We start from the raw sequence: 12,041 nt of genomic DNA, 5'->3' as shown, positions 1-12,041 counted from the left end.
GGGGGAAGGGGGTTGAGGGTCTGGGCCCAGGCTGGGTAGCTGCACTGGGTGCTTTGCGGGATTTGGTAAGGGCTGTTAAGGGAGGGGGGCGATTTGTATCTGACGGGGGAACCCACCCGCACACCCGCTCCCGTTTGGAACCTCCCCCAAACCCCTCCCTTCTCCACCAGAGGAAAAACCCCTTAGCCAGCAGTGGGGAGGCAGGCTAAGCCCAAGAGGATCCCTTAGCGGCAGCGGGGATCCCCTTTCTCCGGAGAGATTTCCCACCGTGGCCTGCAGCTCCCCCATCTGCCCTGCACAGAGGTCTGGAATAGCCCGTCTCGGGGTCTGCGAAGGAATCCCTCCACCCCCAGACAAACACACAGAGGCCTGTGCTAACTCACACTGCTTTATTGCAGAATCTCAAAGGGGGTGAACTAATCCCACCCCTCTGCCCATCTCTGGGCAAAATGAAGCTGAAATGAGAAACACAACGAACACGGGCTGGGCAAAACCCTGTACCCGAGGACTCCCTAACCAGCGAACCCTGACCTGCTTGCCTGAACAGCCCCAGCCCTGAGGAGTGGGGGGTGGGGAGGGTCAACTCTGAGTTTAGGACCTCTCAGGCACCCGTAAGAGACCTAAAATCTCTGTAGAGAAGCCTAGATTGAAGGGGCCTGGGTCCCAGAATCTAGGTTTGGAGGGCTGGGGTCTAGAGCCCTGTTTTGGGGAAGACAACTGGTCTGGGAACCATGACTCTAGGGGACAGGGCTGAATTCTGGAGTTCAGGCTTGGGAGGGTATATGAATGAAAGCCCAGGTTGAGGGGTCCTGGGCCAGGGTGTACCAGTTCAGGGATGTTGGGGAGAGGCTGGGTCCCAGAGGTGGTTTGGAAAAGGAGGCTTAGTCCTCGAGCCCTGGTTTGGGAGGGCCTGGGCCCGGGAGCCCTGGCTCAGGGCCCTGCCTGGCTGCAGCCCTGGCACAGCACTTGGTCTCCGTCAGGCACAAAGCCTTGGCCCACCAGGGAGGTGGAGCAGCGGGCGCAGGCAAAGCAGCTGTGGTGCCAGTGGCGGTCTTCAAAGGACACATACTTGCCTCCACCGAGTCCTGGAGGGAGGCTGGAGGTTAACTCTTCAGATCTTGAGGGCGGTCCTGGCCCACAGCCTTACCCAATCCCAGATCCCATTACCTTGCCTGAACCCTACCCACTCAATTATTTGACCCTTATCCCACCTGTAATGGGGCGCTTGCAGCTGCTGCACTTGGGTGCAAAGAGTTCTCCAAAACAGGCCACACAGTACGGATCCTCATCCCGGGAGGTGAATTGCTGCCCTGCCAGGGGCGTCTGGCACCCGGTGCAGACCAGGCATTCCCGATGCCAGGGCTGGTCACGGTATGTCACGCCACCCTGTGTCAGCGTCTGTGGAGGCAGCATCTATCAGCAGGTGGGGAGTGGGGATTCCCACCCTACAACAGAACCTTGCTGACCCCCACCCACGTGTGCAGTGGAGACCAGTGTCCCCATCCTGCTGGCCCAGCCCATACCTTGCTGCAGCGGGCGCAGCGAGGAGCAAACTTGTTTTCATAGCAGGGTACACAGTAATGAGCACCCTTGTCGGGCACAAAGGAACGGGAGCCCAGTGGCTGCTCACAGCCACTGCACAGGAAGCAGTGCTCATGCCACGTCTGGCCTCCATACTCCAGCTTCCGGGACCCTGTGGGGAACAGGGGTCCCACTCAGAAGCTGTGTCCCCAGTTCCTGAGTGCCACTCTCTGCTACTCCCATCCCAAGGAGAATCCTCACCGCTTTCATAGCCTGAGCAGGTTGGTGTCCATGAACATGCAGCAGGGCCCTCACCAAGTATATTGCACATGCTAACCTCCCCCAAACACTGGACATGCTGGCTGAGCATGCACTAGGCCCCCATAACCTAGACATGAGGGTTTGGCACATGTGAAGTCCCCATATGGACCAGATATGACTGTCTCATGTCACAGTCATGATGACTCAGTATATGCTAAGCTCTTCTACACCAGATATGATGGTTTTAGCACACACACAAAGACCCCACTTCTGCCCACACAAAGTTTTAATGTTCTGAACTTGACACGTTGAGACTATGCTAAATCCCTGTAAATGCTAGTCATGCCATTCTTTACATATTCTAAATCCTCACATATATGAAGCACGCAGCTCTGCACACATGGTAAGCCCTCTGTTTATGTGTCTCTGCATACATCATGCCCCAATGCATCAAGCATGATAGTCTTAGCATACTCTTAGCTCCTACATGGACCAAACATGCAGCTCTTCAGACATGCTAAGCCCCCAGTTGTGTCAGTCTGCCCATACATGGTTAGCCCACAGGTGTATACCAGGGCCACTGGTCCAGCACACATTAAACTCTCAGGAATGTACCAGGCTTGTCAGTTCCTGTACATGCTAAGTTTTCATGTGTATGCCAGTCCATATGGATGCTAAATTCCCAAGAGCATACAAGCACGACAGATCCTGCATACATTAAGTATCCAGGAACAGGCTGCCTGTGCAGCTCTTTATAAGCCTCTATCTATGTATCAGCCAGGTGTGCCAGTCCCTTGCACATGCACGAACCCTACAAAGATGCCAGGCATGCCGGTCCCACACACAATGAGCCCCCGGGGACGTACCCGGCATGACGGTCTCCCCACAGGCGGAGCACTGTGAGGAGAAGGCACTGCAGTAGCAGTCATTGCAGAGCAGCTCACTGTCCTGGCAGGTGAAGGGCTCATCGGCTAGGGAGCGCTGGCAGCGGCAGCAGCGGAAGCAGCCCTCGTGGAAGTGGCGGTCTTCGTAGAACAGTTCCTGCCAGAAGCATGGCAGGGGCACTGGGACCTTTACCCCATCCTGCCGACCTCCACCCACTCTCAGTCCTGTTTGGTCTGGTCCTTACCCTTGAGTCATGCCCGATCAGCTGCTGGCACTCAGCACAGGTGTTGGCGAAGGTGTTGTCATAACAGGGTACGCAATAGGGGCCGTTGTCTGTCTGGATGTATTTGCGGCCGTACAGGGACTCACTGCATTTTGCACAGTCAAAGGCCTCACTCATGGTGGCTGTGAGTGAGCCCTGTTAGGGACACAAGGTGCAGTGGAGTCATCAAGAGGGACTGTGGCTTAGCCTCTTGCAAGAGCCCTTGGTACTAAACAAAGAACAAGAGACCAAGCATAGAAAATGCCAGGTCAGAGTAGGTGGCGCAGGGGAAAGGGTACTTCTGGAAACCCAGGAATCCTGTGTGTCTATTTCTGTATTTAACAGTGGGGGTGGAAGGGGGTCAGGAAAAAATCAGGAAGCAGAAGTTGTTTTCTTATCTGGGCCCTGGCAGATCTGGGGGGAGGGGGCTTTTCCTGGGTCAGTGACTCATTTCCTGCCCCAGCCTGAGTTTAGCCTCCACTGTCCCTACTGTCCCCAAGGGGGCAAGAACAGGGGCAGAGAGCCACCCCATCCTATCCCCTATGAATAGCACTCCCACTCTCCTGACTCCCAGGAAGGGACCCTGAGACATGGATAAAGGAACCTCTACCCAGAGGTCTGGAGTGAGGAAATTAGGGATGGGAATGAGCTGTTCCTGTCCCTGTCCCCATCCAGGAAACAGTGGAATGTTAGAGGGATGCTGGGCGGATGAATTGTGGAGGTGGAGGAGGCAATGTCATTGAGCCTCACCTCCCAGGAGAATCAGTCCAGCAACAAGGACTTCAGAGGCTCAGCCTAGGTTTAAGCAGGAAGGAAATCCTGCAAGCTGGACCCAGCCAAACTTCCCCAGCTGGACCCTCTGCCCCTCACCCCCTGCTGGGTCTCTGGTCACACCAGCCCGGGCAGCCTTGGCCTGCAACATCTGCAGCAGCTGTGGCAGCGCAGATGGCCAGATGTCAGGTTTTGCCAGCAACAGGGGAGAGAAAAGGGAAATGAGATGCCTGGGGAGGCAGAAGGGAACTGGAGGCAGATTATGCAGTGTGCCTCCTGCCATCCCCTGCTGGGGGGCATCACTCCTGGCAGCATCTGCCGAAGCCCTGGAAGCTTTCCATCCCCTGGGCGGTGATTTCCCTCTCCCTGCCTCTGGGAGTGACAGCCTCTCCTCAGCTTTTCTGATTTCTAAGGGTTTGGGACAGGGGGAGTGAAGGGTGAGAGTGGGAGCCACTGAAGACGTTTCTCCCCAGTCAGGCCCCCATGGGATGCGGAGTCAGGCAAAGGGGAGCCCTAAGAGCTGCTGCTGCAGACCCCCCCACCCCCCACCAAACCTCAGACACTTTCCATTTTCTCAGGAACAAAGCATGTTTGTGGGATGAGGTCATCCACACAGCTGCCTCTGGAACAGGAGCATGGGGAGTAGGGGGGAAGTAGGGAAGTGGGGTTCCTGGTCCCTTCTGCTGCCCCTGACTCATCTCTAGCCGCAGGTTCAGAGCTCCCCACCTCCAGACTCCATCATGAGCCTGCTCTCTGAGGACTGGGATCCCGGGATGGGTGGAGAGGAACCACTAGGACCCATAGGAAGGGGATGTTCTCACAGCTGCAGATGAGCCTGGGAGTACAAAGGAACCCACCAACCCACTCCCTCCTCATTAGAGCTCAGGAACTGCTAGTCCCCAGAGCCTGCCCTGGCTCAAGTTGAAGGAAAAGCCCTCCTCTCTCAGCTACCCCAGTGGGAAATTCTCGCCAATAAGTGTTGCTCTGGCCTGGAGTTCAGACTCCAGGCGCCAGCAGATGCCCCAGGCCTGCAGGCTCTGGCTCTTCTGACAGGATGACTCGTGAGCTCATGGCTGTCCTTCTGTACAATGGGAGGGCACTCAGTTCATACCCTAAGCCAGGGCATGAGGCCACCAGAAGCTGGAGTCTTCAGAGCAGTGATTTCTGGGGCAGGGGCTACACTGTAGAGTAGAGGGTACCCCCCTTCTCCGCTCTCCACCACTCAGGCCTGGGTTTCCTCTGGCCCAACATCTGAGGATTGCCTGGGCTGTCAGCCACCGGGCAGCAGGGGGCCACACAGGTGGAGTGTGGCCATGCCTCTGTCCAGGAGTGCCCTGGGCCTTTTCCTTCCCTCCTGGCTTGGCCCTTCCCAGGCCCATGCTAGCCCTGGGCCCGCCCCCCTGGGAGGCAGTCACCACTCTGAGACAGGGGCACCCCAAATAGGGTATGGGCATGGCTTTTATTTCCTTCCCAGAATCCTCTAAGTCTGTCTAGCTGGGCTCTAGTGAGGACAGAGTGAAGGGCACTATCATGGTCCACCTGTCTCTGCCCATTTCCCTCCTCCCCGTTTCCTGGCAGGCCCTGGGGGACTGAGGAAGCCAGTCTTGTGTTCCTTCACGGTGGGGAGGGCTGCGCAGAGGACACTGCTCTGTGGGCCAGATGGCTCTCAGCCCCTGCCCCTCCCAACAACCCCCCCCCCCCCACACACACACCTGACCCAGACACACACACTTGGCACCTCTCAGTGAATCTCTGAGCTCAGAATGGCTGGATAAATGGCTGTGGCATGTGGTGTGGAGAGGCTGGAGCTGTGAAATATAAACCTGGGTGATCCTGGACAAGTTACTCAAGCTCTATGAGCCTCCATCAAATACTACCTTCTGGGGTTATTGTCAGTCTAAAATGAGATGATACTTGGAAAGCACCTTGTAGTTAGTTATTGTTAGTAAATGGAGGATATTAGTGTTTTTATCATCAGCCCCTCCCTCATACTGGGGGTCAGACAATAGTTTCTCAGCCAGGCCAGGTCAAGGAGCTGGCCTGGGATTTGACCTGGACATTCTCAGTGTAGACCCAGGGAGAGAACAAAGAGGGAATCCCTAGTTCTGCTAGAAGCACCAAAGAGGCCCAGGGGATGGGGTCAGCTTGACTCCGGTGAGCATAGCTCTTGAGACCCCTCACACAGGTACACAGGTGCACACACCCGTATGCTGCTTTCCTCTTACAAAGAGCATTCCCACCCATCCACCCACCGTCCCATCAGATCTCACAAAAGGCAGCAGGACAGTCAGTGTGCCATCCCCATTTTACAGCTGAGCACAGAGGCCAGGGACAGGGCAGGGGCATACTCAAGGTCATTCAGGTATCCAAGAGCCCAGTATCCCTTTCCTGTTTTTCTTTCCCTGGAAATGCTGCAGAGGTGGTGGAGGGGGTGGTCAGCATTTAAGAGCAGAGGGATATGAGATGCTGGGTGACATCAGTAGCACAGGAGCCCAGCTCTTCTCCCCAGCTGCCAGCCCTGTGATTGGAAGACACCCAGAAGCCCTTCCAATTACCCATGCCAACCACTCAACCCTTCTGCCCCCCTCCAGCTCTAATGTCCAGAACCCTGGCCAGGCCCCACAGCTGTGAGTCAGGATCAGAACAGACCCCTCCCCCAGCTCCCTGGAGTTGACAGGAGGCTAAGGGGAAAAGAGAACTCAGTCCACCTCCACCCCCTGCTACCAGGCAGCGACCCCAAATTCTCCACTCTCTCCTCCCCGCCTTGCAAGGGGCCTGGGAGTCAGAGCAGTTTAGGGGAAGAGGGGGTGGGAAGAAGGATCCAGCAGCTGCTCTGGGGACAAGAGAGGAACAGTTCATTCACCCTGGGTCTCCCAGGGCTGAAGCAGCCTGTCCAAGATGAGTTTAAAAATAAGTTGGGGCTGTCTTGGTGTATGCCTGGGGTTCTTTCTTGATCTCAATCTTACTGTCTCAGGTCCTCTCCTCATGGGAACTCAGTTGGCCCACAGTTTGTGTTTCCCCACATTCTTGCTTCTCAATCTTTCCAGCCTGAGTCTCCCAGGGTCTGTGCTGGAAGCTGTCAGTTCGCCTCCATTAAATCTCAGTCCCTCGGTGTCTAGCCCTGTTCCATTCAGCTTGTGTCTGTGTCTCTGCACACTTCACAGCTGTCTGTACATTGTGGGTGTCTCTGTATCTCTGACTGGCTATCTCCCAACAGCCCGCCTCTGTGAATTTCTACCTCTGAACACCCACATCTGGTCTTCTTAGTGTCTTGATTGGGAGGAATGTCTTGGTCCACACCCCACCCCAATGCTCTACCTCTTAGAATCTCCGTATGCCTGAGTGTCTCTGCCTCCAGTCTCTGAAGGTCTCTCTACAGGCCTCACAAGACTGATTCACCATGAAGCTAAGGAAGCTTAGGCTCCTGGACCCCTCACTTGCCCACGACCCTCCAATGGCCACTCCTGGGAATGGCCTATGGAGTCTTCACTGAGGTTATTGTATGCTTTATCCTAAAATGCTCCATAAAAACCTGGATCCATCCCTATACCTTGGGTCTGTCTCTCAATGACTCTACGCCCAAGTCTCTGTCTCTATTTCGAATAACTGTAGTCTCTCCTGCCTAAGCCTGTGGCTCATGTGCCCGTCTCGGGCTTTCTGGGAGGCTGTTTCTGGAACCCTCCGAGTCTCTATCTCGAGACTCTGGCTTTTCTATTTCAAACTTGGCCCCCTCCCCCGCCCAACTCCCATAGCAGCCCTCGCCCGTCCAGGCGGCCAGGAGCGGAGTGGTCTAGAGGACGTCCTCAGGGTTTAGCGCCCGCGGCGCCCGCGCCAACCCCAGGCGGGGGCAGGGGGCGGGCCGTCTCCGCTCCCTCCGCGGTTCTAGGGCTGCGGCCGCGGGCTGGGGTGGGAACGGGGCTCGGCGGGGAGCTCACCTCGAAGCGGGCGGCCGTAGCGGGGCGCGGTGCTCGTGGCGGGGGCGGGGCGGTGTGGGAAGCCGGGCCCGCGTCCCTCGGTGGCTTCTACCTGCGGGCCGGGCCGCGCGGGGGCCGAGCGAGCTGCCGGCGAAGCTGCCGGCTGCACCCGGACCGTGTGGGCGAGTGGGAGCGCGGCCCCAACCCCTCCCCGAGGAAGTGAGCACAGGGGCCCGCCCCGCCCGGACCCCGCCCCCAGCCGCCCCTGCCCGCAGGGTGAGGACCCCGCCTCCGGCCCTAGGTCTGGGAGGCTGAGGACCAGACCCCGCCCCCACCTCCTTTTTGGACTGGAGCCCGCCCCAGCCCCCTTCCTTAGGCCCAGCTCAACCTGGCTCTGCCAACCTTCCTGGGCGGCCAGGACGCCGCCCCTGTCCCCTCCCTGCAGTTTTCGCTGTCCTCTCTCCCTGCTCCCCCTTCATCCTGCTCCCCCTTCATCCCTCTCCCCCTCCAGCTGCAGGCGGGAGACTGCTGTATTTAATTTCAGGCAAGGGGTACGAGACCCAGCCGACCCAGCCGACTGAGGTCTATTTGGGGACCAAGAGTCTTCATGCCCTCTTCGTGTCCGTTCCCATCACCCCCCCCCCCCCCCGCCACTCCCAGTTTACCCCCAGGGGTCTTCTTACTCAGCCCTAGTTTGTGGAAGAGGCCTTAATCCAGCCTGGAGCAGAGGGTGGTTTTTGAGTTTGATGTCCTGCCCTAGTGATCTCTGGAAACTTGGAGTAAAGAGAGACACCCCCCCCCCCCAGGGCCTTGACTTTCAAAGAGCTTTATTCCATAATTTAAAGTGGCAAAAACAAAAGTAGCCGCCTCCTCACCTCCAGCTGCATCCCTGGACTGAGAAGTCCTGCTGGGGTTTCTGCAGTGCTCAGGAATAGTTTTGACCTTTGAAGCCCAGGGGAGACCCTAATCTTTGGCCCCATGGTTTTTGGGTTGCTCTGGTAGGAGTAGAAAGAGTGAGCATGGTCAGCACACTCCAGGGGTGGTGGAGGGAAGTGGAGGGAACCCCTCCTTCCTCACCTCTACAGTGTCCATCCCTCTGGCTTCTTCTCTGTGCCAAGGAGGGAGGACTGGTGCCTGCCAGGGACACAAAGCCCCATCAGGTCTTTAAGGCCACCCCCCTTGGGATCCTCAAGGCTTGTCACTAGGAATAAATAGCCTCTATCTGGAAGAGGGGGAAGGGAAGAAGAGGCTCTGCTGTGCTGTTTGCGAAACAAGAGACAACAAATCAACCCTGGAAACAACCTCAGCACCTAGAGTAGAGATTCAGGTGCCCACAGAGGCCCTCCCATCTTCTTAGACTGGGTCCAGCCAAGCTGTCAGAGCAGAGACTCCTTCCATTCTAGGTTGGGGGCTCCTGAGTTTCCTCCTCTGCCATCTGTGAATCGCAGGCCTGCCTTCTTGGGTCCGTAGTCACCCCTGAGGCCAGGTTTTCTTCCAAAGTTAACTAATGGCTTGTTTATGATTGTTGTCCTTGATGTCTAAACTGTAAGTGCCATGAGAGCAGGGAATGGGTCCTCCCTGAGCACCACCCCTCCATAAAATACCAATGTTCAGCCCTGGCCGGTTGGCTCAGCGGCAGAGCGTCGGCCTAGCGTGCGGAGGACCCAGGTTCGATTCCCGGCCAGGGCACACAGGAGAAGCGCCCATTTGCTTCTCCACCCCTCCACCGCGCTTTCCCCTCTGTCTCTCTCTTCCCCTCCCGCAGCCTAGGCTCCATTGGAGCAAAGATGGCCCGGGCGCTGGGGATGGCTCTGTGGCCTCTGCCTCAGGCGCTAGAGTGGCTCTGGTCGCAACATGGCGACGCCCAGGATGGGCAGAGCATCGCCCCTGGTGGGCGTGCCGGGTGGATCCCGGTCGGTCGCATGCGGGAGTCTGTCTGACTGTCTCTCCCTGTTTCCAGCTTCAGAAAAATGCAAACAAAACAAAACAAAACAAAAAAAACCCCCAATGTTTAGATAACAAATATATTTGATGAATGCATGAATGACAGACATGCTTCAGTTTGGATTCCCCCCTCCCCTCTAGTTTGGACCACAAGTACCTGCTATCTGGAATCCAGGAAGTGGACCTTTTCTCTGGGATTTGTTTTGCAGGTGTAGAAGACACCTAGCCCTAGGGAGTGCAGGGAAAACTATCTGTTTGGAGTAGATGGAAAAAAAAAAAAAATCTGTACTGGGGAAAAGGAATGAGTGAGCAGCCTTCTGAAAGGGCAGGGTTATGAGTAAATAAGAATGGTGTTGGATCAAAGGTCTCCAGTCTTTTTTTTTTTTTTCTTTTTTGTGGCAGAGACAGAGTCAGAGAGAGGGACAGATAGGAAGGGAGAGAGATGAGAAACATCAATTCTTCATTGCGATTCCTTAGTTGTTCATTGATTGCTTTTTCATATGTGCCTTGACTGGGGGGGCTACAGCAGACCAAGTGACCCCTTGCTTGAGCCAGCGATCTTGGGCTCAAGCTGGTGAGCCTTGCTTAAACCAGATGAGCCCACACTCAAGTTGGAGACCTCGGGGTCTCGAACCTGGGTCCTCCACATTCCAGTCCGAAGCTCTATCCACTGTGCCACGGCCTGGTCAGGCAAAGGTCTCTGGTCTTTACTCGTGGCTTGAATTGCCTTAATAAAAGCCCACCTTGCCTGACCAGGTGGTGGCGCAGTGGGTAGAGTGTTGGACTGGGATGCAGAGGGCCCAGGTTCGAGACCCCGAGGTTGCCAGCTTGAGCGCGGGCTCATCTGGTTTGAGCAAAAGCCCACCAGCTTGAACCCAAGGTCACTGGCTCCAGCAAGAGGTTACTCGGTCTGCTGAAGGCTCGCGGTCAAGGCACATGTGAGAAAGCAATCAATGAACAACTAAGATGTTGCAACACGCAACAAAAAACGAATGATTGATGCTTCTCATCTCTCTCCGTTCCTGTCTGTCCCTGTCTATCCCTCTCTCTGACTCACTGTCTCTGTAAAATATAAATAAATAAATAAAATTTTTAGAAAAAAAAAAAAGCCCACCTTTCCTGAGTTCTTAATTTGCACCATCCCTGTCTGGGCACTTTACATATGTTAATGCACTTGATTTTTCAACGTCTTTTGAAATATGTACTGTATTTTCATCCCTGTTTTAAGGATGAGGAAATGGAGGCACAGAGAGAGTAAATAACATGCCAAGGGTGACACAGTTAATAATGGCAGACTGGACTTAAATCCAATCAAATGTCAAAATTCCTTATGCCAAAAAAAGTGTGGGGGCTAAAAATATTAATATTTTTCCTTCCACCTTTTAAGTTCTTGCTGGGCTAATCATCAAGTTAACAGAAGTTTAACAGGAGAAAATCTAACTTTTTAATATATGCACAGGGGGACTACACATAGGCATGAAAATTCCAAAGACAGTGAGGCAACAATAGTATCAATATATAACTTTTTTTGGACAGAGGAGAAAGGGGAGAGAAATGTGGTATTTGATTTCTGAGTCTTTTTCTTCATAAATAGCTTAAAATCAATATCTCCTTTTAAAAGGCAGCTTCAGGGTGGCAAAACTTTGGTTCCCTTCAAGAACTTAACAGTTAGCCTCTGTAGCCTCTGTAGTCATTTAACATCTTTAAGCCTCAGTCTCCTCATCTGTTAAGAGTGTTTGACTTCCTATCTCACAGCATTCTTGTGAGGGTTGGATGAGAGCACACAGTATTCAATTTGTGAGACCTTTTCCTAACACACACACACACACACACTCTCTCTCTCTCTCTCTCTCTCTCTCTCTCTCCCTTTCATGGTCAACTTTTGTTGCTGGAGTCTGGATGTTTCTGACTTGGCCCAGTCTGGGGAAGGGAAATTGATGTAGGGCAGGGGCTGTTTTATCATTGTTGTTCCTGATACCTAAACTATAAGTGCCCCTCCGGTTCCCCTCTCCATTTCCAGCTCCCCAGTGGGCTCACATTTCTGACTGCTCTATTTCCGATGATCCAGGAGGACGTGCCCCAGGGAGGTATAGGGATTAACCACATGGACTCCCTGTTCCTGTTTCCTGTCAGTCTTCACCCTCTCCATGGAACAGGTGTGTCTGAGATGGGGCTGGTAGCAGAGGCTGCGTGCTGGATGACTAGCCTTGGGTAAGTGAGATCTGGCTGTCCCTTCACCTACCCAGGAGGTCCCCATACACCCTTCCTTATTTTGTAGTGGAAGTGGGGGAGGGGCTTGCTCAGGGTTTCCCAGCTGTTCTCTCACCTTGGAAGAGTTTTCAAAAGGAGGCCTTGAGTGATGACTGACAGGCCTCTCATGGTTTCCTCTGGGTGCTGAATCACCCTCTGAGGCTTGTAACCACAAGCCCTCCATCCTCCAGTGAGAAAACTTCTTTCCTTCTTTGGGTGTATTGCTCACTCTG

At 54.8% G+C, this 12,041-nt stretch overlaps 1 protein-coding gene across 1 annotated transcript; it reads right to left on the bottom strand.

The window, feature by feature from the left end:
- Positions 1-374: 374 nt before the first annotated feature.
- Positions 375-5,039, bottom strand: FHL3 (four and a half LIM domains 3). Its single transcript, XM_066269599.1, has 6 exons — positions 4,812-5,039; positions 2,912-3,085; positions 2,649-2,823; positions 1,524-1,693; positions 1,212-1,398; positions 375-1,085 (listed from the first exon to the last, which is right to left on the bottom strand). The coding sequence occupies exons 1-6, from the start codon at positions 4,824-4,826 to the stop codon at positions 931-933; spliced, it is 876 nt and encodes a 291-aa protein (XP_066125696.1). The 5' UTR covers positions 4,827-5,039; the 3' UTR covers positions 375-930.
- Between the last annotated feature and the right edge of the window lie 7,002 nt (positions 5,040-12,041).

The sequence above is a fragment of the Saccopteryx bilineata genome, chromosome 3 (genome assembly GCF_036850765.1).
Source record: "Saccopteryx bilineata isolate mSacBil1 chromosome 3, mSacBil1_pri_phased_curated, whole genome shotgun sequence".
Lineage (NCBI taxonomy): Eukaryota > Metazoa > Chordata > Mammalia > Chiroptera > Emballonuridae > Saccopteryx > Saccopteryx bilineata.
This window is presented reverse-complemented; position numbering and strand designations above follow the sequence as displayed.

Excerpts from the sequence above, each read along its gene's own strand:
- FHL3 (XM_066269599.1), bottom strand. Across the intron at positions 1,694-2,648 it reads TGGGGAGACCGTCATGCCGG|GGTCCCGGAAGCTGGAGTAT; the intron begins GTACGTCCCCGG and ends TGTTCCCCACAG. Across the intron at positions 1,399-1,523 it reads GCTGCGCCCGCTGCAGCAAG|ACGCTGACACAGGGTGGCGT; the intron begins GTATGGGCTGGG and ends CTGCCTCCACAG.